At 39.4% G+C, this 14,043-nt stretch overlaps 1 protein-coding gene across 1 annotated transcript in view; it reads right to left on the bottom strand.

The window, feature by feature from the left end:
* The window catches only part of LOC145350257 (DNA replication licensing factor MCM6-like), a 33,928-nt gene extending 20,461 nt beyond the window's left edge, over window positions 1-13,467 (bottom strand). The window contains exons 1-10 of the mRNA XM_080199361.1: window positions 13,326-13,467; window positions 10,426-10,572; window positions 10,016-10,126; window positions 9,174-9,423; window positions 8,156-8,321; window positions 5,342-5,487; window positions 2,959-3,109; window positions 2,534-2,675; window positions 1,770-1,911; window positions 935-1,042 (exon numbers count right to left, since the gene is read on the bottom strand). Of these exons, the coding sequence (XP_080055487.1) occupies window positions 935-1,042; window positions 1,770-1,911; window positions 2,534-2,675; window positions 2,959-3,109; window positions 5,342-5,487; window positions 8,156-8,321; window positions 9,174-9,423; window positions 10,016-10,126; window positions 10,426-10,572; window positions 13,326-13,423 (1,461 nt within the window). The 5' untranslated portion in view covers window positions 13,424-13,467. The remainder of the gene's footprint in view (window positions 1-934; window positions 1,043-1,769; window positions 1,912-2,533; window positions 2,676-2,958; window positions 3,110-5,341; window positions 5,488-8,155; window positions 8,322-9,173; window positions 9,424-10,015; window positions 10,127-10,425; window positions 10,573-13,325) is intronic.
* Window positions 13,468-14,043: the final 576 nt, after the last annotated feature.

Here is a 14,043-nt window from a genome sequence, read left to right on the forward strand (position 1 = left end):
GTTCAGCCATAATCTTGTTGAATAGTGGAACAGGTTTCAATGGGCTGTGTGGTTTTCTTCTTACTCTTATTTGTTATGTACTTAAATGCTCTTCATGTATGGTAATGTAGTACTACGGTACTGAAGTTAAAAGCTATAGGCTGTGAATTCAAATATTATTGTGGTGAATTTATTAATATGTTACCGTGTCAATGGCTGGGAGTGCATTCTTTCTTATTTTCCTTTTTTTTTAAATATTGGTGGCACATATCCACACATTACTTTGATATTGGAGCACATAAAATTCATTTAGGACATGGATGGAAAAGATTAGAGGGAACATAAAAGGCTCATCCCAGAAATAAAGTTCTGAAGGGCTTGAGAGGGTAGACACAATTTAATTCCCCTAGTTGTGGGATTTAGAACATGGGAAACAGTCTGAGGAGATGAAGTCACCCATTTAGGACTGAATCAAGGTACTTCTTGGTTGTGCATTGTCTCTCATTGAATATACTTAAGGCTGAGACATAGAATTTTGGCATCTCAGGGAATCAAGGGATACATAGAGAGAAGAGAGAAAAGTAGAGTTGAAGCAGAAGATCAGCCATGCTTGCACTGAATCAATGGCTTTTATAATATATTTTTACAAATATTACTGATATAGTTATGCCAATCATGTCTCACAAATAGGTAGTTAAAACTGAGAATTAAAGATATGGAAGAAAATAAATACCAAATAACAAAAACGAAAGAAAACACCGGAAAGGGAGATGATATCTAATCAATTAGAACACAAGAAATAATACATTAGAGAATACTTTAAATGATAAATTAAACCTTCCTTCATTGTTAAATTTATTCATTACTACTGCCTGCAGAGGGCATCAACTATAATTAATTATTTTAGGATTCAGTTCCAAGTACCCAAAGGTTCAGAATCATTTAAACAAATTACTTTGACTCCAGCTTTAGTGATGGAAATGGTTTGCTGTTCCATGGCTTCATGTATAGCTACTTGATCTTTTGTCTCCATTTTGTCAAATTCATCAATACAGCAAACACCCTACAAAAAAAAAAATGCACTTGAGTTTCTCAGCATAGAAAATATACAGTAATGTGGAAATTATGACCAGCAAGTCATTTTTAACAACTGTGAACATAGATACAAATAAAAAGAAAAACTTTACAAGTTCAAAACTCAGGATTTGCAACAAACTGCTAGGACTTGTTGAATGCAGTGAGCTATGCTATCATCCACTTTATGTCAGCAATAGTAATTAGACAACTCTTTGATGGTCTCTAGTGACATCTGGACAGTACTGCAGCCTTACATTGCAGACAGCCTAAAGAATGCCCGAGGACACAGGGACTAGAATATATGGCTCAAGTGTTCTTTTAGTTTTCAAAGTCCAAAGAGCTGTACACTTCTATATTCTATTACAAACTATAAAACAAAATTTCAAATGAACGTACATAGGAATAGTAGACTATTGAGCTCATGAACCTGTCCCATCATTCAATGAAATCATTACATTACGTGCCATGTGATACACACCTTTGCCCCATATCGATTTTCAAATTTGTTAATCTCAAATTAAAAATGAACTGACATAGTACCAGTTACTACATGCAGAAGGTGAGTTCTAAACCTCCAAAGAGTTTCCTAATTTCACTCTTGAAAAGCCTGGCTCTAGTTTTCAGGCCATGTCCAGTCCTGGACTCGCCACCCAAATACTTTTTCTCTGAATCCAACCCTACAATAAAGAATAAATTGTGCAGAATGCCCATACATTGTCAGCAAGCATCAATGCTCCAGCTTCAATGACAAATTCATGCGACTCTTCGTCTCTTACGACTGCAGCCGTCAGACCTGCAGCAGTGCTAGCTTTGCCACTTGTGTACACAGCTCGAGGACTGAATTCTTCCACATGCCTGTTTTATACAAAAAACAAAATATTTTTAATTAGTATAAACCAAAATGAACATTTATAATACAACCTTGGCATGCCAAATGTTTAACATTCAAAATTTTCTCTATCTATATGTCTTTCTGTGTGGGCTGAGAGATTTAGCAGAAGACAAACTTCCAGAGCTAGGTTTTTGCCGCTAGAAAAATATGCAAAGATAGCCCAAGGTGATTCCTCCTTTGTTTACCTCTACTGGTGGTAAAGCTTTCAGTTTCACTTTGTACAAGCTGTGGATAAAATAATATTGGATAAAATAATATTGGATAAAGAATTAAAGCTATGCTACACTATCCTACTGTGTAGCACTGAACCTTTTCATTAAATTTTATGAAAAACTTACAGGATTGGTACTCACTCCTTTGTCCTCCCCTTTTTAATAAAATCATGAAAAGTGATTTAATCATAGCAGGGTGGAGGTGGAAAGCAAGATTATTATTTATACAAAGCGTATTTTGGGGTGAGAATAAGATCACCTAATTAAAATTCATAAATTAACAGTACTATAATAGTTGGGTCATGTGGTAAAAAATGATACTTCTTTAAAAGAAAAAGAGTACTTGTGCTGACAAAGGTATGGTATGACTTACTTAAGAAACTGGCTTTTAGCTGTGCTTGGATCTCCAACAATACAAACATTAATATCACCACGTAGAGAAGTACCCTCCAGGGTAATTTTAGGAACTCCTCCAAAAAGCATTAGTAAGACTCCACGTTTAACTTCATCATTACCTATATAAAAAAAGGTGCACTGGTGATATCTAAATGCTGTAAGTAAGTTTTTAAGAAAGGTTACCTTCAAGAAACATTTTAAAATACACAAGTGATAATATTTAAATTCAGCACTAGAATGTGATTATTATAGCCAATTATTATTGAGCCACAAAAGCAACAACTGACTTTGGCCATTTTCGAAATCACAAATCCCAGGACTAAAAATGTCAGTATCTGGATCATGCTAAAATAGAACGTTTAAATAAAAGCAAAAATACATTTTCAAAGTGTTGCTTCTTACCATGAATAGTAGGAAAGAGGCTTGTACAGAGATTATGATACAGGTTCTTATCCTGACTCATCTCAAACACCTTCTCCCATTCCTGAACAGTCATTTGATTTTTAATACTTTCTGCTGTCTGTTCTTCTTCTCTTATTTCTTTACCACCAAACTGTAATATTTTAAAAAGAAAACTAGTTTTAATGCCAGAACAAGTCTACAACTCTGGAGATTCAGATAAACTATATGAAAACATGACAAACATACAGTTTAAGATGCCTTTCAGGACAAAAGAAGTGGTGCAAATAAAAATTATATCTTATGATCCTCAGACAAGCCCTCAGGTTTCTGGTAAGATTTGGTTAGATACCATTAGACAAAAGTTTGCAATTCAAAGCACAAGTGAATAAAACCACCATAATTTCATGGATATTGAACAAACCAAAATAGAGTTTACTATACAAGGTCAGAAAAATAAAACCATTTATAATATCTCACTCTGACATTCAGGGAACAGATGAGGTTCATGTTAATTAGCAAGCCAAATGTGGTCAAACACACCACACTACTTAATGGCAGATGTGACCAAGACAGAGTTTGTGGAGACCTCAGCACTCAGTAACAGAAGGCACGAATCCCACTGAAACTCAGTCCCTCTTGAGGTATTCCAATCTTCACTTTTGAAGAACTTATTTTAGGATTCTCCCCAAAAATCACTCCAACTTTGATGGCTTCAACCACAGTCCAACTCACAGGGTTTGAATCTCATTTCCTAAGATATTCCTTCCCTCTGTATTCCCGTATATACTCTCAAATACAAATCCAGATCTTCTGCCATGCCTACTAGAACACCACCGCTCCAATGATGTATCTTTGCCCCAAAGGCCCCTAGCAGAGTAACCAACCTTTAGCTACCTTCCTCAAACTTCATTGCTTCTTCTGAGCTCTCTGCAAATACAATTTCCTTAAGCATACTTCCCTTAAAATCTGCTATCCAAGGCCTTTTTCTTATTTGAAGCCCTTTTTCCATTCCTCTTTTCATCTTTAACTGAGATCTGCCTCAGTCCCCATCCCTTTCCTGGGGCTTATTATTTGCAATCTCTCTCTGTCCCTTTTCTTTGGGACTAATGTGGTGCTCTGCTCCTGATCATCTAACCTGGGTTTTAGTGTCATATTACTTTGCACTAGTGAATTGGCGCTCATCCTCAGCTCAAAAGCTTACACTGCTGAACTATGCATGAGCAATTTGCTCCCAGTCGGCACACACCTGGGAAAATTGAAGCTTGTCAGGAGTTGGTCCCAACCTCCCTCCTCAACTCCAAAGTATAGTTCATGCAACAATATGTAGCACTCCTATTTATAAATATGGAATTTGTAATTAAGTATGAGACATAACTGGCAGATTAACTCTTGAAACTTTATTTTTCATGTTTCTGCATTCAAAAGGAAATCATTTATTTACAAGCGAGTAACTTTTATATAAAACATTTAGTGTCAATCAGGTGTCAGCTGTGGCTCAATGTTAGATGCAAGGACATTCCCAATGGTGGGGGTCCAGAGCCAGATGTAACAGTCTGAGGATACAGGGTTTAGGACAGTGATGAGGAGAAATTTCTTCGAAGAGTGGTCAGCCTATAGAATTCATTACCAAAGCAGTTGAGGCCAAAATAGTAAATGTTTTTGAAAAGCAGCTGGAGAAAGGGATCAAAGGATATGATGTGGAGGTGGAAAGGTAGGAACCAGGCTGGGTTGGATAATCAGCCATGATCATAATGAATGGCAGAGCAGGCTTAAAGAGCAGAATGGCCTTCCCCTACTTCTATTTCCTATTCTTGCCTTTTTGTTGGGAGCTCGTGGGTTACACTTTCTCTCCAGGACTTGAGCACACACAAAAAAATCAAAACTGACATTCTACTGTAGTAGCTATGAAGTGTACAGTCAAATGTCCATTTTGTTTCAGACAAGACATCAAACCGAGGCCCCCTGCCTCAACAGACGCAAAATATTCCATGGTGCTCTTTCAAACAGTAGAGCATCCAGTCTCCTGGAAAATATCATACACTCCAAATTACACCACATTGATCTAGATAGATGGTGGTAAAAGCTGAATGTCACAACAGAGAGAATAATCAACCAGATGACCTGAGTTAAATAATTTGGTCTATCACCACAAATTGGCTATCTGGAAAGGAAGACAATTTTCACAAAGTTCAGAAGTATTTTTCACCAGAATGCTGTGATCCTGAAACATTAACAAAAACTCAAAGATTCAAGCTATGCCAACATATAAAAAAAAGACAAACTGTGATTTGATGTGGTGAGGTATTATTGCAACCAAAACTATACCACAGATAGAAGGAAAAATGTCTTCAGACCATCAAATTAAACAAACATACACACCCACCCTTGGGTTTGTCTGTGCCACATGACATGCCAGGAAGGCGAGTTTGTAGGACAGATCACGGACGCCTAAAGCACGAAGACCTCGGATTCCTTCTGTTTCATACCCATCAGCACCACTGACACGAGACCCAGTTTCAGCACGGACACCTGAAGGAACATAAAACTAATTAATCATGGGGAAAAAAAGGCATTGCACTTCAAGTACAAAATTGATCCTCATTTATTTCAGGGCACTGTGACAATAAGTAATTTTTGCCAAGTGGCCAGACTTGTGGACAACACTGTAGTCTGACTTTAAAGACTGATAATTGCACTGTTGTTTAGTATGTGGGGGAAGATAGATACAGCAATACAAAAAAAAGTACGAATAAATGTAATCCTGGGATTAATTTACAATGATCATGTACAGTCTATGATTCTAGCACAGGAAGCCATTACAACACAGAAAAAAGCTTTCTGCCCACTCAAAGCAAAATCAGCAAGTCCCATTGCTTTCCCAGTTTCCCAGTGCACTTCTTTACTTCAGGTGCTTTTCCAGTTCTCTTTTTAAAGTCACAATCAAATCTGCTTCCACCACTCTCTCAGGCAGTGCATTTCAGATACTAATCACTCTAATCATGAAAAAAACTTTTCATTTTCCCCTTGCATCTTTTCGCAATTGCTGTAAATGTGTCCTCTGGCTCTTCACCCCTCAAATCAAAGACAGCAGTTTCTCGTGTTCTTTTCCGTCTAAACTCATAAGCTTGAATACCTCTATATTTGCTCTCAACCTTCTCCAAGGAAAATTGCCAAAAACTTCTCCAATCTCGGTAGTATTTCATCCCTGCAACCATTTTCATAAATCTTTTCTGTACCATCTCAAATGTCTTCACATCCTTCCCGAAACATGAAGCCCAGAATTTGATATAAATACTCCAGTTCAGGCTGAACCAGTGTTTTAGAAAGGTTCACCACATCACCTTTGCTTTGGCTATGCCACTTAATTTATATTATTTGTTCCTCCCAAAATGCATCACTTCACACTTCTCCACATCAAATTTCATCTGCCACATGCCTGTCATTTCACAAGCCTATGCCTTCTTGAACTCCCTCTTCACAGTTTGCAATTTTCTGAAAAAGTTTCATTGTGCTGTATACAAAGTGTAAACCATTAATGCACAATATCCTCCAATCTGAAGAAGAATTCACCACTGCTCTGCTCCCCATCACTTGTCCAAATGATGTCATGCCACAACTGATCCTTTTAATTATCATGAGCGTCAACTGCATTATCAATCGAACACATTTCACATGTGCCCTTTTTAAGCTTTATCTCACTATCGGTTTTGGCATCCAGGGCGCTGTCCCTTTTCCCCTTATGGGAATGCGCTTTAGTTACAGAAACCAACACTTTTTAAAAATACAGCCCATTGTTCTGTTAATTTTGCCTGCCAATTGTTCATTCCAATGTATCTACAGATTTATTTTATGTTTAACATGCAAGGCAAAATATCAACATAATAACATTCTTCCCAAAAATTTCAATAGAAATCAGAAAGGTGCAAAATATAGGATACCATTGGGTTTAAAGAGCAAAAAAGCTAAGTAATGTCATATAAGATGCTTTTTATTTAAAAATTACAATATCCAAATGGATAGAAAACTTCGTTGAAAGGTGATGGGACTATTCTAATTTGTGATACAGGCTCTTTGTAAAACTCTACATTTGCCAGAATGACATTTTTTATCTTCAGTGTTATTTCCAATCAAAATATACTAACATTATTGATCTATAAACTTTGCCTTTGTTTTTTATCCTTTTGCAGAATGTAGGCACTGGCTGGACCAGCATTTATTGCCTATACTCAACTGCCTTTTGAGGAGCTGCCTTCATGAACTGTTCTCTGCTACAGTTCCAAGTCAGGATGGTTTGTAACTTGGAAGGGAACTTTCAGGTGGTGGTGTGCCCATTCATCAGGTACTCTCAGCTTTCAACATGGTAGAGGTTGGAGGTTTTAGCAGATGCTGTTGAAGGTTTGGAAAGTTGCTGCAGTGCATCTCAAAAATAGTGCATGCTGCTGCCACCATGCATCGGTTGCAGGCGGCATGAATGATGTAGATGCAGTGCCGATCTTTGGGCTGCTTTGTCCTGGATGGTGTTGACCTTCTTCCAGGCCAGCTTTGGGGAGTCAGGAGGTGAGTTATTCTCCACAATTCCTAGCCTATGATCAGCTTTTGTAGCTACAATATTTATATAGCTGATCCTATTCATTTTCCACCCAAGGGAAGCCTACAGGATGTTGATAATGGGGGATTCAACAATGGTAACACCATTCAATGTCAAGGGGAGATGGTAAGGTTCTTCTTTTTTGAAGATGATCACTTCCTTGGGTGGCATGAATGTTATTTCCTACTTGGCAGCCAAAGTCGGAATGTTGTCCAGGTCTTGCTGCATATGAACACAAACTGCTTCAGTATCCGAGTTGTGAATAGTGCTGAATATTGTGCACTGCCTTCATCAGTGAGCCCACTCCTGAGCTCATGATGGAGTGGTCATTGAAAGAGTAGCTGAAGATGATTCGACCCATGACACTGTGCTTAGGAACTCCTAAGCCACGTGCCAGAGCTGAAGTGATTGACCAACAACTACAGCAACCTTCATGTCCTTATGACCAAACCAGTGGAGATTTTCCCCTATTCCACTTATTCTTCCTTTGCTCGGGCTCCTCAATGCAACACTCAGTCAAATGCTGATCTGATGTTAAGGATAGTCATTCTCAGCTCATTGTAAAAACAGAACATACTTAGTCACAAATTATTTAAATTTATACAATACCTGGTGTCGTCAGTTGAGATACATCAGGAACCACAATAAGCATTCCAGTGAAGTCACATTTATCCCCAGCCTGTGCAGATTCCACAGCTTCCGCACGCAATATAACTTCTACACTGCGGGGAATGCTACCACGGGGTAACTCGGCCTGAGTTTCCTGAATACGAACCTGAAAGGTCAAGGCTGTGCAGCTTAGTTGAATAACAGAGGTCAAGAAAAACAGCTATAGTTTAAACAATACATTTAGATCCTTTGAAGCTCAGACATAGTACAGCAACAATACTCAGGAAATTCATCTTTAAATGGTTTTGAGGGGTCAGCAGAATGTTAGTTTTGAATCACAAACAGGTAAAGCATTAAACGTAAAAGCGAAGACTCAACTCCTACTTTACACAATTTTCCAACACCTGGTGTGCCCCAAAATAAAAAAAGCCATTGATCTTAAAAATTCAGCTGCATGGGCCATCCACTGGAACGGTTTTAAAATAACTAATTTAAAAATATTGCAGTAAACACAAAGGATTAATTTTAAATTGCTGCAATTTTGCATTTTTTAAATCTCCATTGACTTGTGATGCAACATTGTTTCAGATATTAAGAAAATGGTATCTTGCTCCCCTTTCTTTATACAATGATTCAATCACAAAACTGAATTAGGCCATCCAAGATAGCTCATTCATTAGGTTTTCCTTGCACCCCCCCTGCAGGGTGGGGGCAGTGAAAAAGAATGACCCTACTCCCCTGCATAGTGCTTTTGCTATCATTTTGAGATTTACAAGATATTTATTGGACAAGTCAGTTTAAAATACGGCAAATTTAACACACATTCATTACAAAACTAATGGAAACTTTGCTCTGGAGCCAACATAAAATTTAACACCATTCTAAAAAGCATAATAAAATTTCAATTTATTTTTCATTTAGTTTGATACCAGTAAATCAAGATATTTTCCAAAATAAAATTCCCAAGCATTTTATCAAAGCATAAGAGCAAAACTTTGAATTCCAACTGTACTCTCACCTTCTGAAAGTCAACAAAACGTGACTTATTAGTATCCAGCATAAATCGCCTCCTGTTAGCACAAACTGGATTCCTGCAGATATTTGGCTGTGTGTATTTGAACTGCTGCTCTACATCCTTAACCACTGTCTGACAATCGAGGCACATGAATGTCCCACTGACCAATTCTGGATGAACAGGGTGGGTCCGAACAACCTGTCCACTGATGCGTAGCAGGGTTCCAATCTTTGCTGCTGTTAGTTCTCGGATTCTAGTTTATAATGAGAAGTCAGCTGGTTTAGCATTTTATCATTTCAGGACTGATTATGAATGACTAACTTTAATTGGATCTAAACCCATCAATTACATATTTCCCATCAACTTGCATTAATTGGATAAAAACAAACTTAGTTAAATCTATTCATATGAATACAAACACTGGAATTATTTAAATTTTCACAATTTTGAAAACGTACTCCAGTGAATTTGTACTCCCAATTGGAAGCTGGGCATGGAATCACGAACTGGAAATAACACTTCTTGGCAGTAAAAGATAGCACAATTGAAATTCAAATCTATAGTTGGTGAACTGTCAAACATGAAGAAACTCCTCCCCTGTAATCTACTGTAAACTGAATACAGTAAAATCTAGCCTGTAACAAATGTCTGTTCAAAGCTAGTTAGGAAAATTGACATAAACTGAATGGAGTCACTTTTTAATCATTTAAAATAACCCACTAGAGAGGATAATGTTCTCTTGACCTAAATTCAACATGTCTTAAAAGATGATTAATCTCAATTCACCCAAATCTGATTTCACTTATTAACTGCAAACAAGTAAAATCCATTAATTTATCTCTTACTTGTGTCTGGCTGGCAAATCCTGGATCGCTACATAAAACTCCTTGTTTGGTGGAATATTTCCATGGTCTTTGGCAAAATTTCTAACAGCACGGCAGAGATGTGGGTAAACTCTGGAAAAATGATTGAATAACAAATAAAAAACATAAGATACTTGGGTGTTAGTATTTAACATATAGCATTAATATTTGACAAAAATTTATTTTAAACTAAAGATTTTGAAGATGAGTTTTAATATTTACCTCCATGACTAACTGGAAGGATTTCTTGCATGGGGTGTAAATAGTTAATTTGTAAAAATTATTTTAATGCAGGGTCCCACTAATTATTTCTCATACATACTCAACATGGTGATTTGTAGCTGTAAACATGTTTATTGCAAGGAGCAGCAAAATAAATTACATTTATTCACCTGTAAAATTCCTCTTGAATAGTGGTAGCCAGTTGTTGGTTATACTGCTCCAGATCTACAAAGCTTACAGCAAGTGTATTCCTTTCAGGGCGGATCAGCTCTTCAGCATCATGCAAATATTTAACTTCACCATCACTGTTCTGGAATCTGGAAGAACGAACGAGTGTAAAATACATGTTTTTGCAGTCTGGTCTACTGATGGAAGAAGTTGCATTTCTTTATTAGAGAATATAACAACTGTCGTTCTTAATACTTCTTGCACCATCATTCACAAGCAGTACAGAACAAAGACTATCAATGGGTTTAGAAGAATTTGCCATATTTGAAACATTATGTGATAAGATAGGTAGGTTTCTTCCACATAATGTCACCGAATGTGATAATGGTGCAAAACTTTCTTCAAACAAAGCAATCCAGTGTGCAAACAAACGAAGTCTCAGCAACAAGATCCGGATTAGTGAATTTTGATGTCACTGGGACACTGAGCTGCATCATTGTCAAAAGTTTACAATAGTGTGACTTGAAATTAACTTTATTAAAAAGAATAATGTAATAGCTGAAACTAAAGTTCATAAACTTTAACATTTTTCTGACTACTGCTTTGCGACAACATCCAACACCATGGAAACAAATTCCAAGGGGTCAGAACAGGCCTGAAATAAGAACCCTTGCAACACTACAAAGAAAGTAGAATTGGTGGTGGTAGGGCACAGACAATAGACAGGTTGGTTTCTGGGCTCCTGCTGCATTTTTCTGGGACAAACTAAACACATTGCTTGGTGGACCCTCAGGGCAGACTGAGACAAAAATCAAAAGTAGATTTCAATAATTCAACAGGTTAAAATGGCCTCCTTTTGCAATGTAAAGCTTCTGAATTCAGTACAAATACCATCTTTTAGGATTGAAGCATTGTTCTTTTTATTTATTGGTCACCATTTATTGTTGATGCCAGAGGGCAAGTGAGTCCAACATATTGCTGTGGATCTGGAGTCACATGTAGGTCAGACCTGGTAAAGATGACATTTCTTTTCCTGCAGGACAGTGGTAAACCAGATTTTTTTTTAAAACGGCAATTGACAATGGTTTCATTGTCATCACTTTTTGATTGCAGATTTTTAATTTCACCATTTGCTATAGTGGGATTCATACCCAGGTCCCAGAGCATTACCATGAGTCTCTGGATTACTAACTAGTCCAGTGATAATACCACTATACCACCACTTTACTCTTGAGAACATGGTGGTGACCTACCTTCGTGAAATGCAGCACTTCATGTGGTGTAGGTATACTTTCAGAATTTAGGGCAGGAGTTCTAAGATTTTGACCCAGGTGACAGTGAAGGGCAGGCGATAAATTTCCAAACCAGGTTGATGAATAGCTTGGAGGGAAACCTCCAGGTGGTGTCATCCCCATGTGTCAACTGACCTTCTCCTTCCAAATGATAGTGATCATGAGCTGTCAAAGAAGTTTGCAATGCATACTTCTGCTACTGTTTTGATGGTTGAGGAAATGAATGTTTGTGGAATGGGTGCTTTATCCTGGATGGCGAGTCCAGGCGACCCTTTGTCAAAGCAAGGCTCTGACAAGGGTCATCTGGACTTGAAACATCAGCTATTTTCTCTTACAAATGCTGTCAGGCCTGTTGAGATTTTCCAGCATTTTGTCTTTTGGTTGAACTCCTAGCGTCTGGCCACTGACAACTCCCTGGTTGTTGACAGCAGTGGTATCTGCGACAATAATGCCATTGACTGTCAAGGGACAAAGGTTGGATTCTCTTGTTGGAGATATACATTCAGACATATTACTTGCCACTCGTCAGTCCAAGCCTGGATATTGTCCAGGTCTTGCTGCTGTTGATTGGACCTTGGACATTACCCCAAGGAACTCCTGCCATGATGCCCTGGAACTGAGATGACTGACCTCCAGTAACCATCTTCCTTTGTGCTATATGCGACTCCAACAATAGTTCCTTCCGCTGCCTGATTCATAGAATCAAACAGTGCAGAAGAGGCCCTTCGGCCCACTGAGTATGCACCGACACACAAGAAACACCCGAACTCCCACCTAATCCCATATACTAGCACTTGACCCATAGCCTGAATGTTCTGACATGTCAAGTGCTCATCCAGGTACTTATTAAAAGACCTGAGGCAACACGTCACTACCACCCAGGAACTCCACTTTCATTAGGGTTGCTGGCCATCCAAACGCTGCCCTAATGTCAAGGTCAGTCACACACACCTCATGAGTTCAGCTCTTTCGTCCACGTTTGATCCAAGGCTGTAATAAAGTCAGGACCTGGGTAACCTTGGCAGAACCCAAACTGAGTAGCTTACGGCTAAGCAAGTGCTGCTTGATAGTTGCTGACCCCTTTCATCACTTTACTGATGATTAAGAGCAAACTGATGGAATGATAATTAGCCTGGGTGAGATTCATCCTGCCTGCTATCTACAGATGTGGAGAGGCATTTTCCAGGATTGTTAAAGGTTTACATGTAGGTTTGAAAGCAAAATATCAAATTAGTTTTACGGTTATAACAATTATATAACATTACAATCACAATTGACCGGGACCTCAATGCGAACAGTAAATGGCACACATGGTGTAATAAGTTACTTCATAAGAGAAAAATAAACGTTTGATTTCAGCAGCCCCGACTGTATTGCAGCAGCTCATTGCGGCTGAAAGTTTGAAAGGAAACTTTGTCCGAGTGCGAGTATCCCCAACCCAGGAGAGGGGAAGCGGGAGGGAACTAGAATGAGACCCCCCCCCCAACTCTGGTTGCAGACGCTCCCTTTTCTCCCCGAGTAAAGCTCCTGCCGACGCACCGGAGCCGGGGCCTGAAGTGCCTGCCTCCCTCCCCTCAGCTCGGCTCGGCTACCGCTAACCGGGAACTCACTCCTCTAGGAAATCCTGGAACAGTTTCTGGCATTTCTCCGCCAGCTCGTCCTTGAGCTGCTGCCCGGCGGCACGGGCGGCGGCCTCTCCCACATCCATCTCGAGCCCGATTCAAACAACAACCGGCAGCGCTCGCGCTCGCCCGCACCGCAATTTCGCGCCACTCCGGGTCACGTGGCCCGCCTTCCCGCCGGGGCGCAGCCAATCCGCCAGCCGCCGGCTCCTCACGTGACCCGCCAGCGCAAAGTGGGGAGGGTCTCCGGCTCCTTGGAGGAAAGGCAACTGCTCTTTGAGGCAGTGAATGGCAGAGAGCTCAGATTGTCTGGTTGGGTTTGAGGGAGAGCTCTTTGGCATTGTATTCACTGTAGTTTAGAACAGTGAGAGGGCATCTCACAGAAACTTATCAAATGCTGACAGGGTAGAATCAGAAAGAATATTCCCAATGTTGGGGCGGCAGGGTAGCACAGTGGTCAGCTTTGCTACTTCACAGTTCCAGGGACCTGGGTTGGATTCCCAGCTTGGGTCACTGTCTGTGTGGAGTTTGTACATTGTCGTCATGTTTGCGTGGGTTTGCTCTGGTTTCGTCCCACAGTCCAAAGATGTGTGGGTTAGGTTGATTGGCCATGCTAAAGTTGCCCCTTAATGTCCTGAGATGTGCAGGTTCGAGGGATTAGTGGGTAAAATATGTAGGGATGTGGGGGTAGGACCTGGATAGGATC

The sequence above is a fragment of the Carcharhinus amblyrhynchos genome, chromosome 11 (assembly GCF_965287045.1).
Source record: "Carcharhinus amblyrhynchos chromosome 11, sCarAmb.v2.hapA, whole genome shotgun sequence".
In the NCBI taxonomy this organism is placed as follows: domain Eukaryota; kingdom Metazoa; phylum Chordata; class Chondrichthyes; order Carcharhiniformes; family Carcharhinidae; genus Carcharhinus; species Carcharhinus amblyrhynchos.